At 42.9% G+C, this 15,737-nt stretch overlaps 1 protein-coding gene across 2 annotated transcripts in view; it reads right to left on the reverse strand.

Annotated features, from left to right (window-relative positions):
• ATP7B (ATPase copper transporting beta) overlaps window positions 1–15,356 on the reverse strand; it is a 53,738-nt gene extending 38,382 nt beyond the window's left edge. The window contains exon 1 of one of the 2 annotated variants that reach the window (XR_003791658.1): window positions 14,903–15,316. Coding sequence is in view for 1 of the 2 variants with exons in the window: in XM_029209737.1 (XP_029065570.1) it covers window positions 14,903–15,139 (237 nt within the window). In the remaining variant the exon portion in view is untranslated. Of the gene's footprint in view, window positions 1–14,902 lie in introns of both variants that reach the window. The other variant, XM_029209737.1, reaches the window with a different exon arrangement.
• Between the last annotated feature and the right edge of the window lie 381 nt (window positions 15,357–15,737).

The following is a 15,737-nucleotide window of genomic DNA, read 5'->3' on the forward strand; positions in this document are numbered from 1 at the left end:
GGGGTGTCCATCTCATTCTCTTAGCAGGGGTTAGACTTAATAGCCATAGGGCACATGTTCCAAATGCAGACCTCCCAGCGCATGGGGCCAGACCACAGTGACTGTGAAAAAAGGTCTCGAAGGACGCCCCTTGAGCCACGGAAGTGAGCACAGCAGTGCCAAGGGGACCAAGAGGAGGGGGAGGGGGGAAGCTGGAAGAACAGGAAGTTGGGCTGAACAAGGCACTTGCCTTGTTCTGCCTCGGCTGAGTCCCTGCCCCGCTGGGTGCTCAGGGCCGCTGTAGACATTACCTAAAAACGACACGTGCTTCACCAAATTAAATGGATTCATTTTCTTAGCGCATCACAGCTCAAGGGTAGTTTCCTGATGTCTTCTCATGATGTGGCCTCAGCCATTCTGTTAACAAAACTTCCCTTTCGCAGGGTCCCAGCCTCACCACTCTCTTAACGAGATATAGTTCTTATACCAGTGCTATTACCTGCTTCAGGCATTTGGGCACAGGCCTTTGTATATGGCAACGGGTAAAAAAGCATGTCACTCGACACCTACACAAGCCTACTCGTCTTCAGCTGAAGCTCGATTACACGGATTGATCTTCTCTGTCCCTGTGCATAAGATACTTATCTTTCCAACTTCAGATTTTGAGCAGCTTCACAAGATGGAAGTTTAAATAACTTTTAAAACAGACTATAAATATTCATTTGTATATCCACAGAGGAAATCACAAGCTAGTTTGGGATTAATAATTATAAGGAGTTTTAAAAAATATTTTAAAATAGAGAAAAAGGGATAATTACGTAATTTATGAGACAGTAACTCAAAAATCTGATGGATTCAAAAAACATACTGAAATTATCTATGGTGTAAATACAGAAATGTATACGATAAGGATGACATAGCATAACAGTATTAACGGACGACTGGGTAGACACCTGGGAAACCTATTTGGAAAAATATAAATTTGGAATCTATATATCAGAAGACAATTCAGACGGATCAAAGATGAAGACGTAAAAAGCAAAATAATAAAAGTACTAGATGAAGACACAGGAGAATATCTATTATAATCTCAGAGTGGGGAAAGCCTAAATATGACAAAACAAAAGCAAGAAAATCCAGAAGCTATAAAATAAAAGTTTGGTATATCTAACCACAACAAGAGGAAAACAAATTGTTCAAACCAAGGCAGAAGATAAACCGAAAGAAAAAGAAGATTTGCTTTCACCTTAAGCAAATTAAGAGCTAATTCCTTTAATATATAAAGAGCTCCTTCGAAAAAGAAAAAGGCCAACATTCCAACAGAAAAAAGAAGGCAGTTCATCAAAAAGGAAATGCAAATGGCTTCTCAATATATGAAAAGCAACATTAAAGGAGAAATATAACATTCCCACCTCACATGTGAGGTTGACATGGTCTTCACCATTCAAGTTGGCACCCACTGACTCATTCCCCAGGGTTAGTGGGAATGTTACCTCTTGGGAGGGCAACTTGGCAATATCTATTAAAATAACAAATTCACATATTCTTTGACCCAGTGACTCTCTAAGAATTTAGGCAATAAATATATTTGTTTGCATGCAAAAGGAAGCATGCAACAAAGATATTAGATGCTACAACAGATTGAAAACAACATAAATGTCCATCAATAGAGGCTGATAAGTTACTGCACAAATGTACAATGGAATACTATCTAGCTCTTAAAAAGAATGAGGCAACTCTATAAACAGTGAAATAGACTGGTATCTAATATATAGTTCAGTGAAAAAAGCAAGGCACAGAATATACAGCACATCTAGGAACTTCCCTGGTGGTCCAGTGGTAAAGAATTCATTTTACAATGCAGGGGACTAGGGTTCGATCCCTGGTCAGGGAACTAAGATCCCACATGCCACGGGGCCACTAAGCCCATGCACCACAACTACTGAGGTCATGTGCCTCAACTAGAGCCTGTGAGCCGCAAACTAGAGAAAAGAAAACCTGCGTGCCGTAACTAGAGAAAAGCCCACGCACCACAACGAAAGATCCCGCATGCCTCAACGAAGATCCTGCGTGCTGCAACCAAGACCCAAGACGGCCAAAAATAAGTTAAATAATAATAGATAAATCTTTTACAAGAAAAAAGAATATATAGTGCATCTAGTATTTCGGTTATCTGCTGCTCAAGACAAACCAAACTTAGTGGTTTATGATGACAGCTCACAGTTTTTCAACTTGGACAGGGTTTGGCAGGTAAAGCTCATCTCTGGGGTGGCTGAATGGGGCTGGAGGTTCCACTTGCAAGAAGATGGCTCATTCATCACATGGCTGGCAGGTTGATGGTGGCTGCTGTTGGCAGGGACCTTGGCTCTCTTCCATGTAGCCTCTGCACATGGCTAGGCTGGGTACCTCACCGTTGGGGGTTTCTGGGTTCTGAGAGGGAGTGTCACGGTAGTTAGCATTCACAGAGAACAAGTCCCAGTGTGCAAGCACTTAGCAAGCCTCTGCTTGCATCACACCTGCTAATCCACCATTGTCCAAAGCCAGTCACGTGGCCAAGCTCAGTCAATAAGGAAGAGAATTACATAAGTGCTTACATACAAGGAAGTGGAGTTCACTGGGAGGACCACCAAAATAAGTCTATCACAGCATGCTAGCACTGTTTGTGAGAGAAAAAGAATATGACACACACAGATGTTTATGCATGTATGGAGTTACCTTTGGAAGAACATATAAGAAGCTGGCACAGAGTCTGTGGACTGGGCAGCTGAAGGGGTCAGGCAGCTGGGGTACAGGAGTGGGCAGGAAGAGTTACTTTTCACTGTACAACGTACACGTGTTACCGAATTCTAAAACATAATTAATTTGAACATTAAGTTAAAATAATGTGAGAATAAAGGAGATCCGCAGCAGTGACTTGATTGTAACTGGTATGAATTAAATACTTATTTAACTGAAAAAAGATGCAGGTCAGGGGGAAAGACTGTGGTTAAGACTGTGCACTTCCACTGCAGGGGGCCTGGGTTCAATCCCTGGTCCGGGAACTAACACCCTGCATGCCACGTGGTGTGACCAAAAAAAAAAAAAAAAAAGAAGATACAGGAAAAACTAAGAAGATATTCTAAAGATATTTAGATACTTCAATACAGTATCTTAGTAAAGCAGAAATTACCTCCTTATAAGACATAACTCTCAATCACCCAGTCTGTTGGAAAAACAAATCCCTAATGATTTACTACCCAACTTATGTTTCTTGGTCCCAGGTCGAGCTACAACTCACCAAACCCAAGCCACAAAGCTGGCTCTTAATCCCTGGATTATCGATTCTATGTTCCTGCTAAAGGAGTCTGCAGAAGTGTTGGAAGCTATTTGTTTGTAGCAAATAATACTCAGAGGTCTCCCTTCTATACAGGCAGGCTTCTAAAGACAAGGAGTTACAGAAGACAAAGCTCTGCAAATAACATAACTTTATGAAACACCAGCGTACCTGTTGGTTTAGGAGCAATCTCATAACAGTTGTCGGGTATCTGGATCGTTTTTAAGTGTACACACATACGGTGCTTTTAATTCCGTTCTTCAATGAAGACAATCTCTGGGGTGGGGAAAAACTCCCCTACTGAGTTCAAAGAAACAAACATGTCTAGGTTTAAGGGCTCATAAGAAGCAATGGACATTGGAGAGTGGGCCCAGGGTACAGACTGTGTGTCCAGGGAAAACGTGGTAGAATTCCCAGTGTTGTCTACGTCCCACTAAATTATACACTCCTTGAGGACAAACACCGGGGACTTCTTCTACAGGCCCAACATCAGGCTGCTGGCTTCTGAATTTTCAATAAACTATTAGTACGGTAGGCATGAGGTTGAGAAGCGCCTGGAAACACCAGAGAAGAAGGTAATTCCACAGAGAGGAATCCAAAAATGAATTGCAATTCTTTGCCACCTCTCTAGGCGGCCTGGTCACATGGAATTTGCTGAGAGTACCAGGGCTTTTAAATGAAAAGATAGGGAAAGGTATATAAACTCTTGATTTGCTAAGGTGGAGCCAGGAAAGGAAAATAAGAGAGGCCAGTCTAGTATGAAGAAATTGGAAATGGGGTGGTATGTTTTAATGAACGTTTTCAAAGCCAGACTGAAATTGCAAAGCCCAGAAATGACATGCCTTGTATAAAATGGCTGTGATCACAAATCAAAGAGCAATGCTACTACACGTACAAGGGAAGAACCACTAGCCACTTCTGAGCTCTCTTAGTTACAGGTGGATCCCCATCATCCTTAAACTGGATACCACTCACCCACTTATCCTGAGACTTCTTTCACTTTGTTTTTGTTTTTGTTTTTTTTGCGGTACGCGGGCCTCTCACTGTTGTGGCCTTTCCCGTCGCGGAGCACAGGCTCCAGATGCACAGGCCCAGCGGCCATGGCTCACGGGCCCAGGCGCTCCGCGGCATGTGGGATCCTCCCAGACCGGGGCATGAACCCGTGTCCCCTGCATCGGCAGGCGGACCCCCAACCACTGTGCCACCAGGGAAGCCCGACTTCTTTCACTTTGAAGGATATGGAACACCCTTAACAACTTATGAGGCAAAAGTATTATACGTGCCTGCAACTTTTCCAGTATATAACCTCCACCCCATACAACCCTATACACCCGAACTTTCATGGAATTCAAAATACAGAAAGGTCCTGATTCTTTCATATGTACACAGACCCAATAGTAGCAAGTAGTTAATGATTCTCGGCGTTACTTTATGAGGATGGCATTTCATATCCCTACTGCTCAAGATAATTCTGTAAGTAGATATTCTTATCACCATTTTACTGCTGAAACAGACTCAGAGGTTCATCCAAGGTTATTTAAATAACGGAGCTGGGATCTAAATCCAGCCCAAAGTCCAGCAGGCTTTCTATTTTTTTTTAAAGAAATTCGAAGGTTACTTTTTCTTTTTAGCCATGTTAATTGGGGAAGAGACTACAATACTGAAGAGCAAAATGAAGAAAACAGAAAAACAGCCACATACTACTACAGGGGAGCAGAACTTACCACCCTAAAATGCATCTCTTTGGCATATTGTCTTAAGCGAGTTATTTTCTGGTAAACAGCAGACACTGAAAGGGCTCTGAAAACCAAGTAGGAATTGCCTTTTTGTAAGAAACACTTATATTTGTAAGGGAAATCTCCATTTGTAAGGGTATGTCCCGCTCTGTCCCTGGAAGAGGAGGCTGACCAAAGCTCTAGAAACTCGATTTATCAACGGAGAAGGAAATGACTGAAATGCGTACCACAATCACCCTTGTTTACTGTGCTTTTCCTGGTAACTTCCCCTAACTGACTCTCCCCACTCTCAACATCCTCTTCTGTCTTTGGCTGAGGATGGCATTTAAGGTGTGGGCTTCGGCCACCTTGGTGAGTTAATTTTTCTTGGTCTCTCCCATGTATTCATGTTATTAAACTTATGTTTGGCTTTCTCCTGTTAATCTGTCTCTTGTCAACTTCATTCTTAGACCAGCCAGAAGAACCCAGAAAGGTAGAGAAAAGCATCTTCCTCCCCAACACTACCTATCAGGTAACAACAGGCTACATCCAGGTGAGTGAGCACAGCATGGAGGTGAGGGTGTGACTAAGATCACTGGTCGGCCTGGGTCTGGGCCTGGCCTGCAACCCGTAGTATCTGTTCTATTCTCTTTTTTTCTTTTTTTAAAATTTAATTTATTTTTGGCTGCGTTGGGTCTTTGTTGCTGCGCCCGGGCTTTCTCTAGTTGTGGCGAGCGGGGGCTACTCTTCGTTGCAGTGCATGGGCTTCTCACTGTGGTGGCTTCTCTTGTTGCAGATCACGGGCTCTAGGCACACAGGCTTCAGTAGTTGTGGCTCGCGGGCTCTAGAGCGCAGGCTCAGTAGTTGTGGCACACGGGCTTAGTTGCTCCGCGGCATGTGGGATCTTCCTGGACCAGGGATCGAACCCATGGCAGGTGGATTCTTAACCACTGTGCCACCAGGGAAGTCCCTCTGTTCTATTCGTATCTGAGAATTCTCTGAGCTTCAGAGATACAAGGGGAAGAAGGTTCAGAAGTGACTGACTCAAGAAAAGATCCCACCCAAACCACACCAGGCAAATGGGTGTCGGTCTCTAAGACCCCGAAAGACCTCCACTGAAGAAGAATCAATGTACCCATGTTAAACCTGTACTTACATAGATTTAAGCAAATACATACTTAGGTATTAATACATAAAATTGAGGTTATCTACGGGTGAGTTATGACATTCTGATTTTTCACTACCTGTATATACTTTCCAATTAGTAAAACCTGAATGAAAAAACAGACAAGTACTACTTTTTTTTTTTTTTTTTGTGGTTACGCGGGCCTCTCACTGTTGCGGCCTCTCCCGCCACGAAGCACGGGCTCCCGGCGCGCAGGTTCAGCGGCCATGGCTCATGGGCCTAGCCACTCCGCAGCATGTGGGATCTTCCTGGACCGGGGCACGAACCCGTGTCCCCTGCATCGGCAGGCGGACTCTCAACCACTGCGCCACCAGGGAAGCCCAAGTACTACTTTTATACCAGAAAACAAATGTGGTTTTTCAGTTTCTCTAAGGCAAGGAAGAAAATGTTTTGTTAAACCACACTGACATAAGCAGCGATAACATTATCATTGTGATAAAGATGACAGTAATAATGAACAGATGACATATTTCTACATGGCTTTATCCTCTAAAGAACGTTTTCACATCTATGTGTTTAAATATCGGCCATTCCGATTTGTTGTGAACTTCTTGAAGGGATGTCCGACAGTTTTGGGTAGGAGTTCCAGCCTTGGCTGAGCAAATCCAAGCCTCAGGTTTCTTAGGTGTAAAAGGAGGTAACAATAACGCCCATCCCAGTTCTGCAGGGAGGTCTGAATGCTAAGAGGTCTTAAAAGGCTAACGCCATAAATGTTTGAAAATGATTGACTATGAAGACAAACATGGCCTCATTCGATCTTCAAAAGCGGTCCAGGGAAGTAGGCAGGGAACTTGTTATTCTCCACCGTTTTACTTTTAAGAACTAATCACTAAAACTCATGTACATATTCCCCCACGCCCACCTCAACCCCTTCTAACTGTCCTTTAACACTGGCTCACAAAGGTCCAGAAAGAACTTCCAGTGAGAATTATTTACAGTTTGTCTACTGAAAAAACAAGCCAAAACTCAGGCATTAGTTCAAACACCGAAGAGGGCGCACAGTGTGCCTGGACTGTGTGGGCTCCAGCCTGACCTCTGGCCGCAGGGCCACCCCCAGCCCTGCTGTTCACTGTGCACTTTCTGGGAAATTCCACACAAATCACCATTTACTGCCTGTTTCTTTCTCTTGACCACGATGAGGAAAAATATAAACCCTTACTGAAAAACTGAATGCACTGTATCATTATTTGCCCAGGAGAAAAAAAGAGAATAAAATTAACAACAAATAAAATGAACAAACCTCAACACATACAGGCAACATAGCTTGTTTTCCACGTACAAAAAAAATAAAATTTAGAAATTCACAAACTCTAAGACCTCTCCAAGAAGCACTTCCCAATAGTACCTCAGAAACCCCGTTCGCAATCTCACTCCACACAGCTTCACTATCAGCCGTTTCCGTTGCTTTTTTTTTTTTTACATCTTTATTGGAGTATAATTGCTTTACAATGGTGCGTTAGTTTCTGCTTTATAACAAAGTGAATCAGTTATACGTATACATATGTTCCCATATCCCCTCCCTCTTGCGTCTCCCTCCCACCCTCCCTATCCCACCCCTCTAGGTGGTCACAAAGCACCGAGCTGATCTCCCTGTGCTACGCGGCTGCTTCCCACTAGCTATTTTACGTTTGGTAGTGTATATATGTCCATGCCTCTCTCTCACTTTGTCACAGCTTACCCTTCCCCTTCCCCATATCCTCAAGTCCATTCTCTAGTAGGTCTACACCTATTGTAACAATTATTCCATCAGACATTTATCAATTAACGGCATTTTTTTCTGCTTCAGAATCTTCTCTGATAACACTCTATATTTCAAGCCTCTCCGAAACAAAGAAATTTTAAATAGCAGGCCTGTCACTATCAAGCAACTGTCATCATCTTAGAACATTTTTTTACATTTGAATGAAATAGTCTGAGTGAGAACCATAAGGTCATAATTCCCTAGTCATTTCCCAGAATGATGGTAAGATCATGATATGACTTTTTCATGATATGATCTTTTCATGATATGAAAAGACCTACGTTAGATATACGCAATGTTATGACTGGTTAGAAGAAAATATCACACAAACAATGTTAATTCGGGTATTTATATTATGTGACGGAAGTCAACGAACTTGGGATTATTCTTCTTGTTAATTATTATTATTGATAAATTGCATATGGTCATCAGATTTGATGAAATAATGCCGTTATTTTATCACAAAGAAATGTATACTATAATGGTTAATGAAGGTGGTGGTTTCTACCTAGAACTATAGGTATGACCAGCTGTACAGAAAACAAATATTCCTTTGAAAGACTTAGGTATAAACTTAATATTTATAATTTATGCTAATCTACAAATGCACGATAGGAACTTGCTACTTAAAATAATCCTCAGAAAAAGAAATGTAAGTGGTTGATAAACCTTTTCAAAAATAATAATAATATATGGTCAATTAATATTTGATAAGGGAGCCAAGAATACTTAACAGAGAAAAGGCAGTCTTTTCAATAAGTGGTGCTGAGAAACTGGGCATTCACATGTAGAATGAAAGAATGAAATTGGGACCCTGTCTTATACCACTCACAAAGATTAACTCTAATGGTTTAGAGACTTACGTGCAATACCAGAAACCATAAAACTTCTAGAAGAAAACGTAGGGGAAAAAAGCTCCTTGACATGGGTCTCAGCAATGATTTTTTGGATATGATATAGAAAGCGCACGCAGCCAAACAAAAAATAAACAAGTAGAACTACATCAAACTTACAAAGCTTCTACACAGCAAAAGAAACAATCCACAAAATTAAAAGATGGCCTACAGAACGGAATAAAATATTTGCAAACCATATCTCTGATAAAGGGTTAATGTTCAAAATACATAAAGACTTCATACAACTGGGCTTCCCTGGTGACAAGGTGGTTAAGAGTCTGCCTGTCAGTGCCGGGGACACGGATTTGAGCACTGCTCCGAGAAGATCCCACAAGCCGCGGAGCAACTAAGCCCATGCGCCACAACTACTGAGCCTGTGCTCTAGAGCCGGTGAGCCACAACTACTGAGCCCACATGCCACAAGTACTGAAGCCTGCACACCTAGGTCCCGTGCTCCGCAACAAGAGAAGCCACCGCAATGAGAAGCCCGCGCACTGCAACGAAGAGTAGCCCCCGCTGGCCGCAACTAGAGAAAGCCCGCGCGCAGCAATGAAGACCCAACACAGCCAAAAATAAATAAATAAAATAATTTAAATAAAGAATTCATACAACTCAATAGCAAAAAAAAATTAATCCAATTAAAAATAGGAACTGAACAGACATTTTTCCAAAGACATACAAATAGCCAATAGATGCATGTAAAGGTGATAAACATCACCAATCATCAGAGAAATGCAAATCAAAACCACAATGAGATATGACTTCATACCTGTTAGAATGGTTATCACCAAAAAGGCAAGAGATACCACCATATGACCCAGCAATCCCACTACTGTGCACATACCCCGAGAAAACCATAATTCAAAAAGATGACTGGACCACAATGTTCACTGCAGCTCTATTTACAATAGCCAGGACGTGGAAGCAACCTAAGTGTCCATCGACAGATGAATGGATGAAGAAGATCTGGCACATATATACAATGGAATATTAGCCATAAAAAGAAAGAAATTGAGTTATTTGTAGTGAGGTATGGACCTAGAGCCTGTCATACAGAGTGAAGTAAGTCAGAAAGAGAAAAACAAATACTGTATGCTAACACATATATATGGAATCTAAAAAAAAAAAAAAAGGTTCTGACGAACCTAGGGGCAGGATAGGAATAAAGATGCAGACGTAGAGAATGGACTTGAGGACACAGGGAGGGGGAAGGCTAAGCTGGGACGAAGTGAGAGAGTGGCATGGATATATATTCACTACCAAATGTAAAATAGATAGCTAGTGGGAAGCAGCCACATAGCACAGGGAGACCAGCTCGGTGCTTTGTGACCACCTAGACGGGTGGGATAGGGAGGGTGGGAGTGAGATGCAAGAGGTAGGGAATATGGGGATATATGTATACGTATAGCTGATTCACTTCGTTGTACAGCAGAAACTAACACAACATTGTAAAGCAATTATATTCCAATAAAGATGTTTAAAAAAAAAAAGGCAAGAGATAACAAATGCTAGTGAGGATGTGGAAAAAAGGGAACCCTTGTGCAACGTTGGTGGGAATGTAAATTGTTACAGCTACAATGGAAAACAGTACGGAGGTTCCTCAAAAAATTGAAAACAGAACTACCATATAATCCAGCAATTCCACTCCTGGGTATTTATTTAAAGGAAATGAAAACACTGTGTTGAAGAGATATATGCACCCCCATGTTCAGAGCAGCATTATTTACAATAGCAAAGACATGGAAACAACCTAAGTGTCCATCAATAGATGAATGGATATAGAAAATGTGGTGTATATATACACAATGGAATATTATTTAGCCATAAAAAAGGAAATCCCACCATTTGTGACAACATGGATGGACCTTGAGGGCATTATGCTAAATCAGACAGAGAAAGACAAATACTGTATGACCTCACTTATATGTGGATCTAAAACAAAAAGAAAGAAAAAAAAATCAGAAAAAGAGATCAGATTTGTGGTTACCTGAGGCGGCGGAGGGGAGGGGGAATAGGATGAAGGTGGTCAAAAGCTACAAACTTCCAGTTATAAGACAAATAAATACTAGGGATGTAATGCACAACATGACGGCTATAGTTAACACTGCTGTATGGTATATATGCAAGTTGTTATGAGGGTAAATCCTGAGTTCTCATCACAAGAAAAAAACACATTTTTTCCCTTTTTTTTGGAAAACTCTATATGAGATGATGGATGTCACTCACTATATGAGATGATGTTGGTAGAACACAACCTTTTTGAGAGCAATGAAGCAATATCTGTCAAAATATTAAATGCCCATTGCCTTTGTCCCAGTAATTCCACTTCTGGGTTTTTCATCATATAGATATACAGTGACATGAGAATGTCCATTGGTACACTCACTACTGAAAACGTAGAAACCATCTAAATATTCGTCTATAGAGAACAGGTTACATAAAGTATCCATCCAATAGAATTTTATGTAGTGGCTTTTTAAAAAAGGTGAATTTACATGTATTGACATGGAAAGACATCCCTGGTAGATTAAAGGGGGGAAAAGTTGCAGAACCGTGTAAGAGTATACACTGTTCCCTATTTTTCTAGAGGAAGAGATCCACATTTCTATACGTTGTTATTGATGTTTATATCCAGCAGACACTAATTTTAGGGGAAAATAAAGAAATACAAATTCTCTGGAAGAGTGAATAATACTATAGTACGGTTGATGACGATTCCACGGCAATTTGCTAGTGACATCTTTAAGTGACCAGATCACTCCCTTCAGCTATTTTTTTCCTTTACTCAGCAGGGGTACGCCTGTGCCAGCTGGGCTGTCTTGGTTTTATTTAGGCAAAAATAAAACCCAGCCTGACCACCCTCACCCAGCACAGACTCCTGTAGGTTGCTTTCTAAAATGGTTAAGCCCACAACCCAACACTCTCATCACAGTCATCAATCAGTTCAGTGTTTCCAACATCAGCCCTCCCTCCTGCCACAGAAATCACTTCCGGTTCACGTATTTGTTCACTCACTCAACAGCTTACTTACCGTAGACTAATACACCGCCCGATGTGGAAGAGAAAGACACATAACACGGCGGCCTAGCTTGGCAACAGCCGTCAGGAAGGCCATGGGTAAGGAGGCCCAGGCAGGCAGTGCTGAGCAGAAAGGGGCATATTCCCTACACCCTCCAGCTGGATCGAGGACCAGGAATCTCTACTGCCCACAACTCCCCAAAGGGGTTCTGAGAGGTAGGAGCCTGTTTCTTTCCAGGCCATCGTCCCGGGCCTGAGAGGAAACAAGAGCCCCGGGGAGGCCTGTGGATGCAGGGCCAGAAGAGCCAGGCCAGGGCGCTGAGGCCCCTGCCTTCTCCTCTTTGGTGAGCGCGCTCCTGGCGGGGTAGGGGTGGTGGTGGAGTAACTGCCTGGGAAACCCACCAGGCGTGGCCTGACCCACGGAGCCTGCTCACACCAGCGAAGAGGCGAATCTAACATAGGTGGGAGGGAGGGATGGCCTCTCCAGACTATGCTTTGACCAGCTATGCCTTTCAGAAAGGCACTTCCCCCTCTGTCCAAAACACGGAAGAAACTGACCCCTTGCCCAACATCACGTCTTCATTCTAAACCGCGTAGAACATACTCTACGTGGTATGAGAAATGTAAATACAAGCACACAAATCCACTAACCACAAACACAATTTTGAAATGTTTTCTTCAGAGCAGCTACCTGCATCTTTTGTGAACAATGCATAACCTAAAAGCTAACTTTTCATTCACTATGGATTAGCAGCTCTGCAATACTCAGATGTTTTCAAACCCTATCTCACCCAACATGTTAGATACTTCCCTGTCCCAACAGAAAAGCAAGGGGCCTGTCCTCAGACAGACCTGGTATTAAATCCTTCAGGCAGATTAACTAACCTTTTTTTTTTTAAATTAATTAACTAATTTATTTTTGGCTGCGTTGGGTCTTCATTGCTGCACACGGGCTTTCTCTAGTTGGCGGCGAGCAGGGGCTACTCTTCGTTGCAGTGCACAGGCTTCTCATTGCGGTGGCTGCTCTTGTTGCGGAGCATGGGCCCTAGGCACGCGGGCTTCAGTAGTTGTGGCACAGGGGCTCAGTAGTTGTGGCTCGTGGGCTTAGTTGCTCTGCGGCCTGTGGGGTCTTCCCCGACCAGGGATCAAACCTGTGTTCCCTGCATTGGCAGGAGGATCCTTAACCACTGCACCACCAGGGAAGTCCCCAGATTACCTAACCTCTTGATCTCATGTTTCTGTCTGTTAAAGGAGGATAGTGATTAAATGAGGTGACAAGTCCCTTCCACGTACCAAGTACTAAATAAGACAGCTCTCAAGTAGACCCAGAGTTTGATTTATAGCAGACTTTGAGTCAATACACTGTAACAGTGAACAAATACTCAATTGTAACTGACATTTAGTTTGGTTCTTATCTTAAACCAGCTACTACAAATTTCCCATTTGAGGGTAATTAATTTAAATTATATAATGTATATGCATGTGTATGTGTATGTGTGTGTGTGTGTGTATGTGTGTATATATATCCACAAAATATTAAGTAAAAAATAGAAGGTATATAGTACTACGTACACATACATACACAAACTCACGTATACACATTCACATGTGTAGTGGCAAAATGGCTGAAGTATGTGGCTGTTTTCATTTTCTTTACATTTTTCCATATTCCCCTTGCCTCATGTTAAATTTGTTTTGTAGAATGAGCAGGTGTTACTTTTACAATCAGAGCTTCAGAAAAAAATAGTTGCAACTGTGCTCAGATGGATTAACTGGCTGACAGAGTTCTACCAGACATTCAGAGAGCACCAAACACATCTCCGAGCTGGGAGTCCTGCTGAAGATCATTTCGGCAGAGATGATACCATTATGCGTTTACACAGTACTCGACAAGGTGCTTTCATGTCCCAAAGAGGCAGGACTTCTCATTGCAGTAACCTGAAGCTGGAGGAGTCCAAGGCTCACCTGCCAGGTCCCACAGGCCAGCAAGGGCGCAGATCTGCACCTGACTCTCTTGCAGCCACAGCCTCTACCCTGGCCTCCAGCCCAGAGCCCTCCTTTCTGAAGGGCTCCCCGGCCAGGTTCAGGTTGCTTTCCTCGTCACATGAGGTTGGAAGTGGCCATTAAAAACCATTAGAATATTTCACATTCAAATACCTCAGACATAGGCTGAATTTTGTCAAGTAGTAGTTTGAACATTTTAAAGAAATGCTCTCAAAAAAAAAAAAAAAAGAAGAAAAGAATGTTCTCAAGCATTTTACAAAAATAATTATTTTGCTATCTTAAGACATTCAACTAGAAACATAAAAGTTGACTGTGTACTGCATAAATGGATGTTCATAAATCTCCTTCAACATACAAATATCTCTTGCATAGTACATTTCAAAAATCTCTACTCACAAAATTTCCCTTACTTTTAAAGACTTTTTAAACAATTAACACCAGAAGAAACAAAAATAACTCTTCAAGGAGCAAAAAGGACTTACGAAAACTTCCCTTTATATCTAAGTAGTATTTTTTTTTCCATCTACTCATGTCAATGAAAAGGACCCCACACAGACCACCAGTCCCACCCAGAAATGCTGCTGAAGCACCATTTTTACAAAGCGTTAGTTACACTGCCCTGCTTTTGAACATGACCTGACGTTTGGGTTAACAAACCTTTCGTTTGCCTAAAAAGAGCGGGTTCATTGGGCAGCAACACTTTCAAAATGTTTATTTAGCTGAAATGTGAAGATTAACAAAATAAGGTAAACACGTTAAAAAATAAAAAGGGGGAAAAGATCCATTTTTGTCTGATTTGCGTTTTGGGAAACTTGTGCACCACAGACGTTTACAAAATATCCTGAAAATAAGAAGCAACAAAACCCAAGATTTATCCACCATGAACTTAATCCCTGGAAAATTCCCCTGGACCCCTGGCTCACTCCCTACCCCAGAGCTGCTTGCTCCTGGCCCCTCTGACATGAGACACGCGGGAAACCTCCATCTATAACCTGGAGCTTTTATAAAAAAGCCCTCCTGGCTTTTCAGCCCTTCTCCAACGGCACTCACCTGCTTGGAACTGACCTCCTGTGTTTTATTCAAAACTTTCTGTGAAAATTCTCCCTTCTCTGATGGGGGAGAGCATTCCTCCTCCGAAATCACTGGCCTGGAGGAGCCCGTGGCCCTAGGGCTCCTCCTGAAGGACCACCGCTTGTGGACAGACAGCAGGGTCACCTGAGGGTCACCCAGAGTCACCAGGAAGGACGGTTCAGGGCTCCCGGGCATCTGGCCCCCAGCTCTCTCCATCGCTGTGTTCACAGTCACACCTTCACCTCGCACAACAGCAGTTCACCTTCTCCAGGCTATTTGGTCATGTTAGAAGAAAACGCTCGAAAAGCGTCCCCCTAACCAGCAGAGGGGAGGCTAACTCGGAGGCCCAGTCGCGCAGGTTCCCCTCTGCCCCTGAGCCAGCCCGGGAGAGGCTGCCAGCCAAGCCTTCAGGAACTTGAGCAGGCTGCACACCGCTGTATAAATATTCGCTCTTCCTTATTTACCCCTATCAAACCAATTGGCATCCTCTCACTCGTCCATGGCATCTGGCACTGGGGATGTTTGCACACGGCCCTACGCGTACCCAGTGCCGCTAGGACACCCGGCCGGCGCGTACAGGAGCCCAGCACGCAATCACGTCCCCACACTGAGCAGTTTCCTTTTGGCCCTGTGCACTCCCCAAGAGACCAGCCTGGAGGCAGGGGAGAAATGTCACTTCCTTTTACTACCAAACTTCGAGCGCTTTCTTGGAATAACTTCAGCTGCCTCTTCCATAGCTCCAGCGCTGGTGAGGTGCAGATCACTAGGGGAGAAAAGTATTTCCCAGGCAACATGACTTGCTTTTTCAAGGTGT

The sequence above is a fragment of the Monodon monoceros genome, unplaced genomic scaffold (genome assembly GCF_005190385.1).
Source record: "Monodon monoceros isolate NGI ecotype Baffin Bay Population unplaced genomic scaffold, NGI_Narwhal_1 Super_Scaffold_8, whole genome shotgun sequence".
Taxonomy (NCBI): domain Eukaryota; kingdom Metazoa; phylum Chordata; class Mammalia; order Artiodactyla; family Monodontidae; genus Monodon; species Monodon monoceros.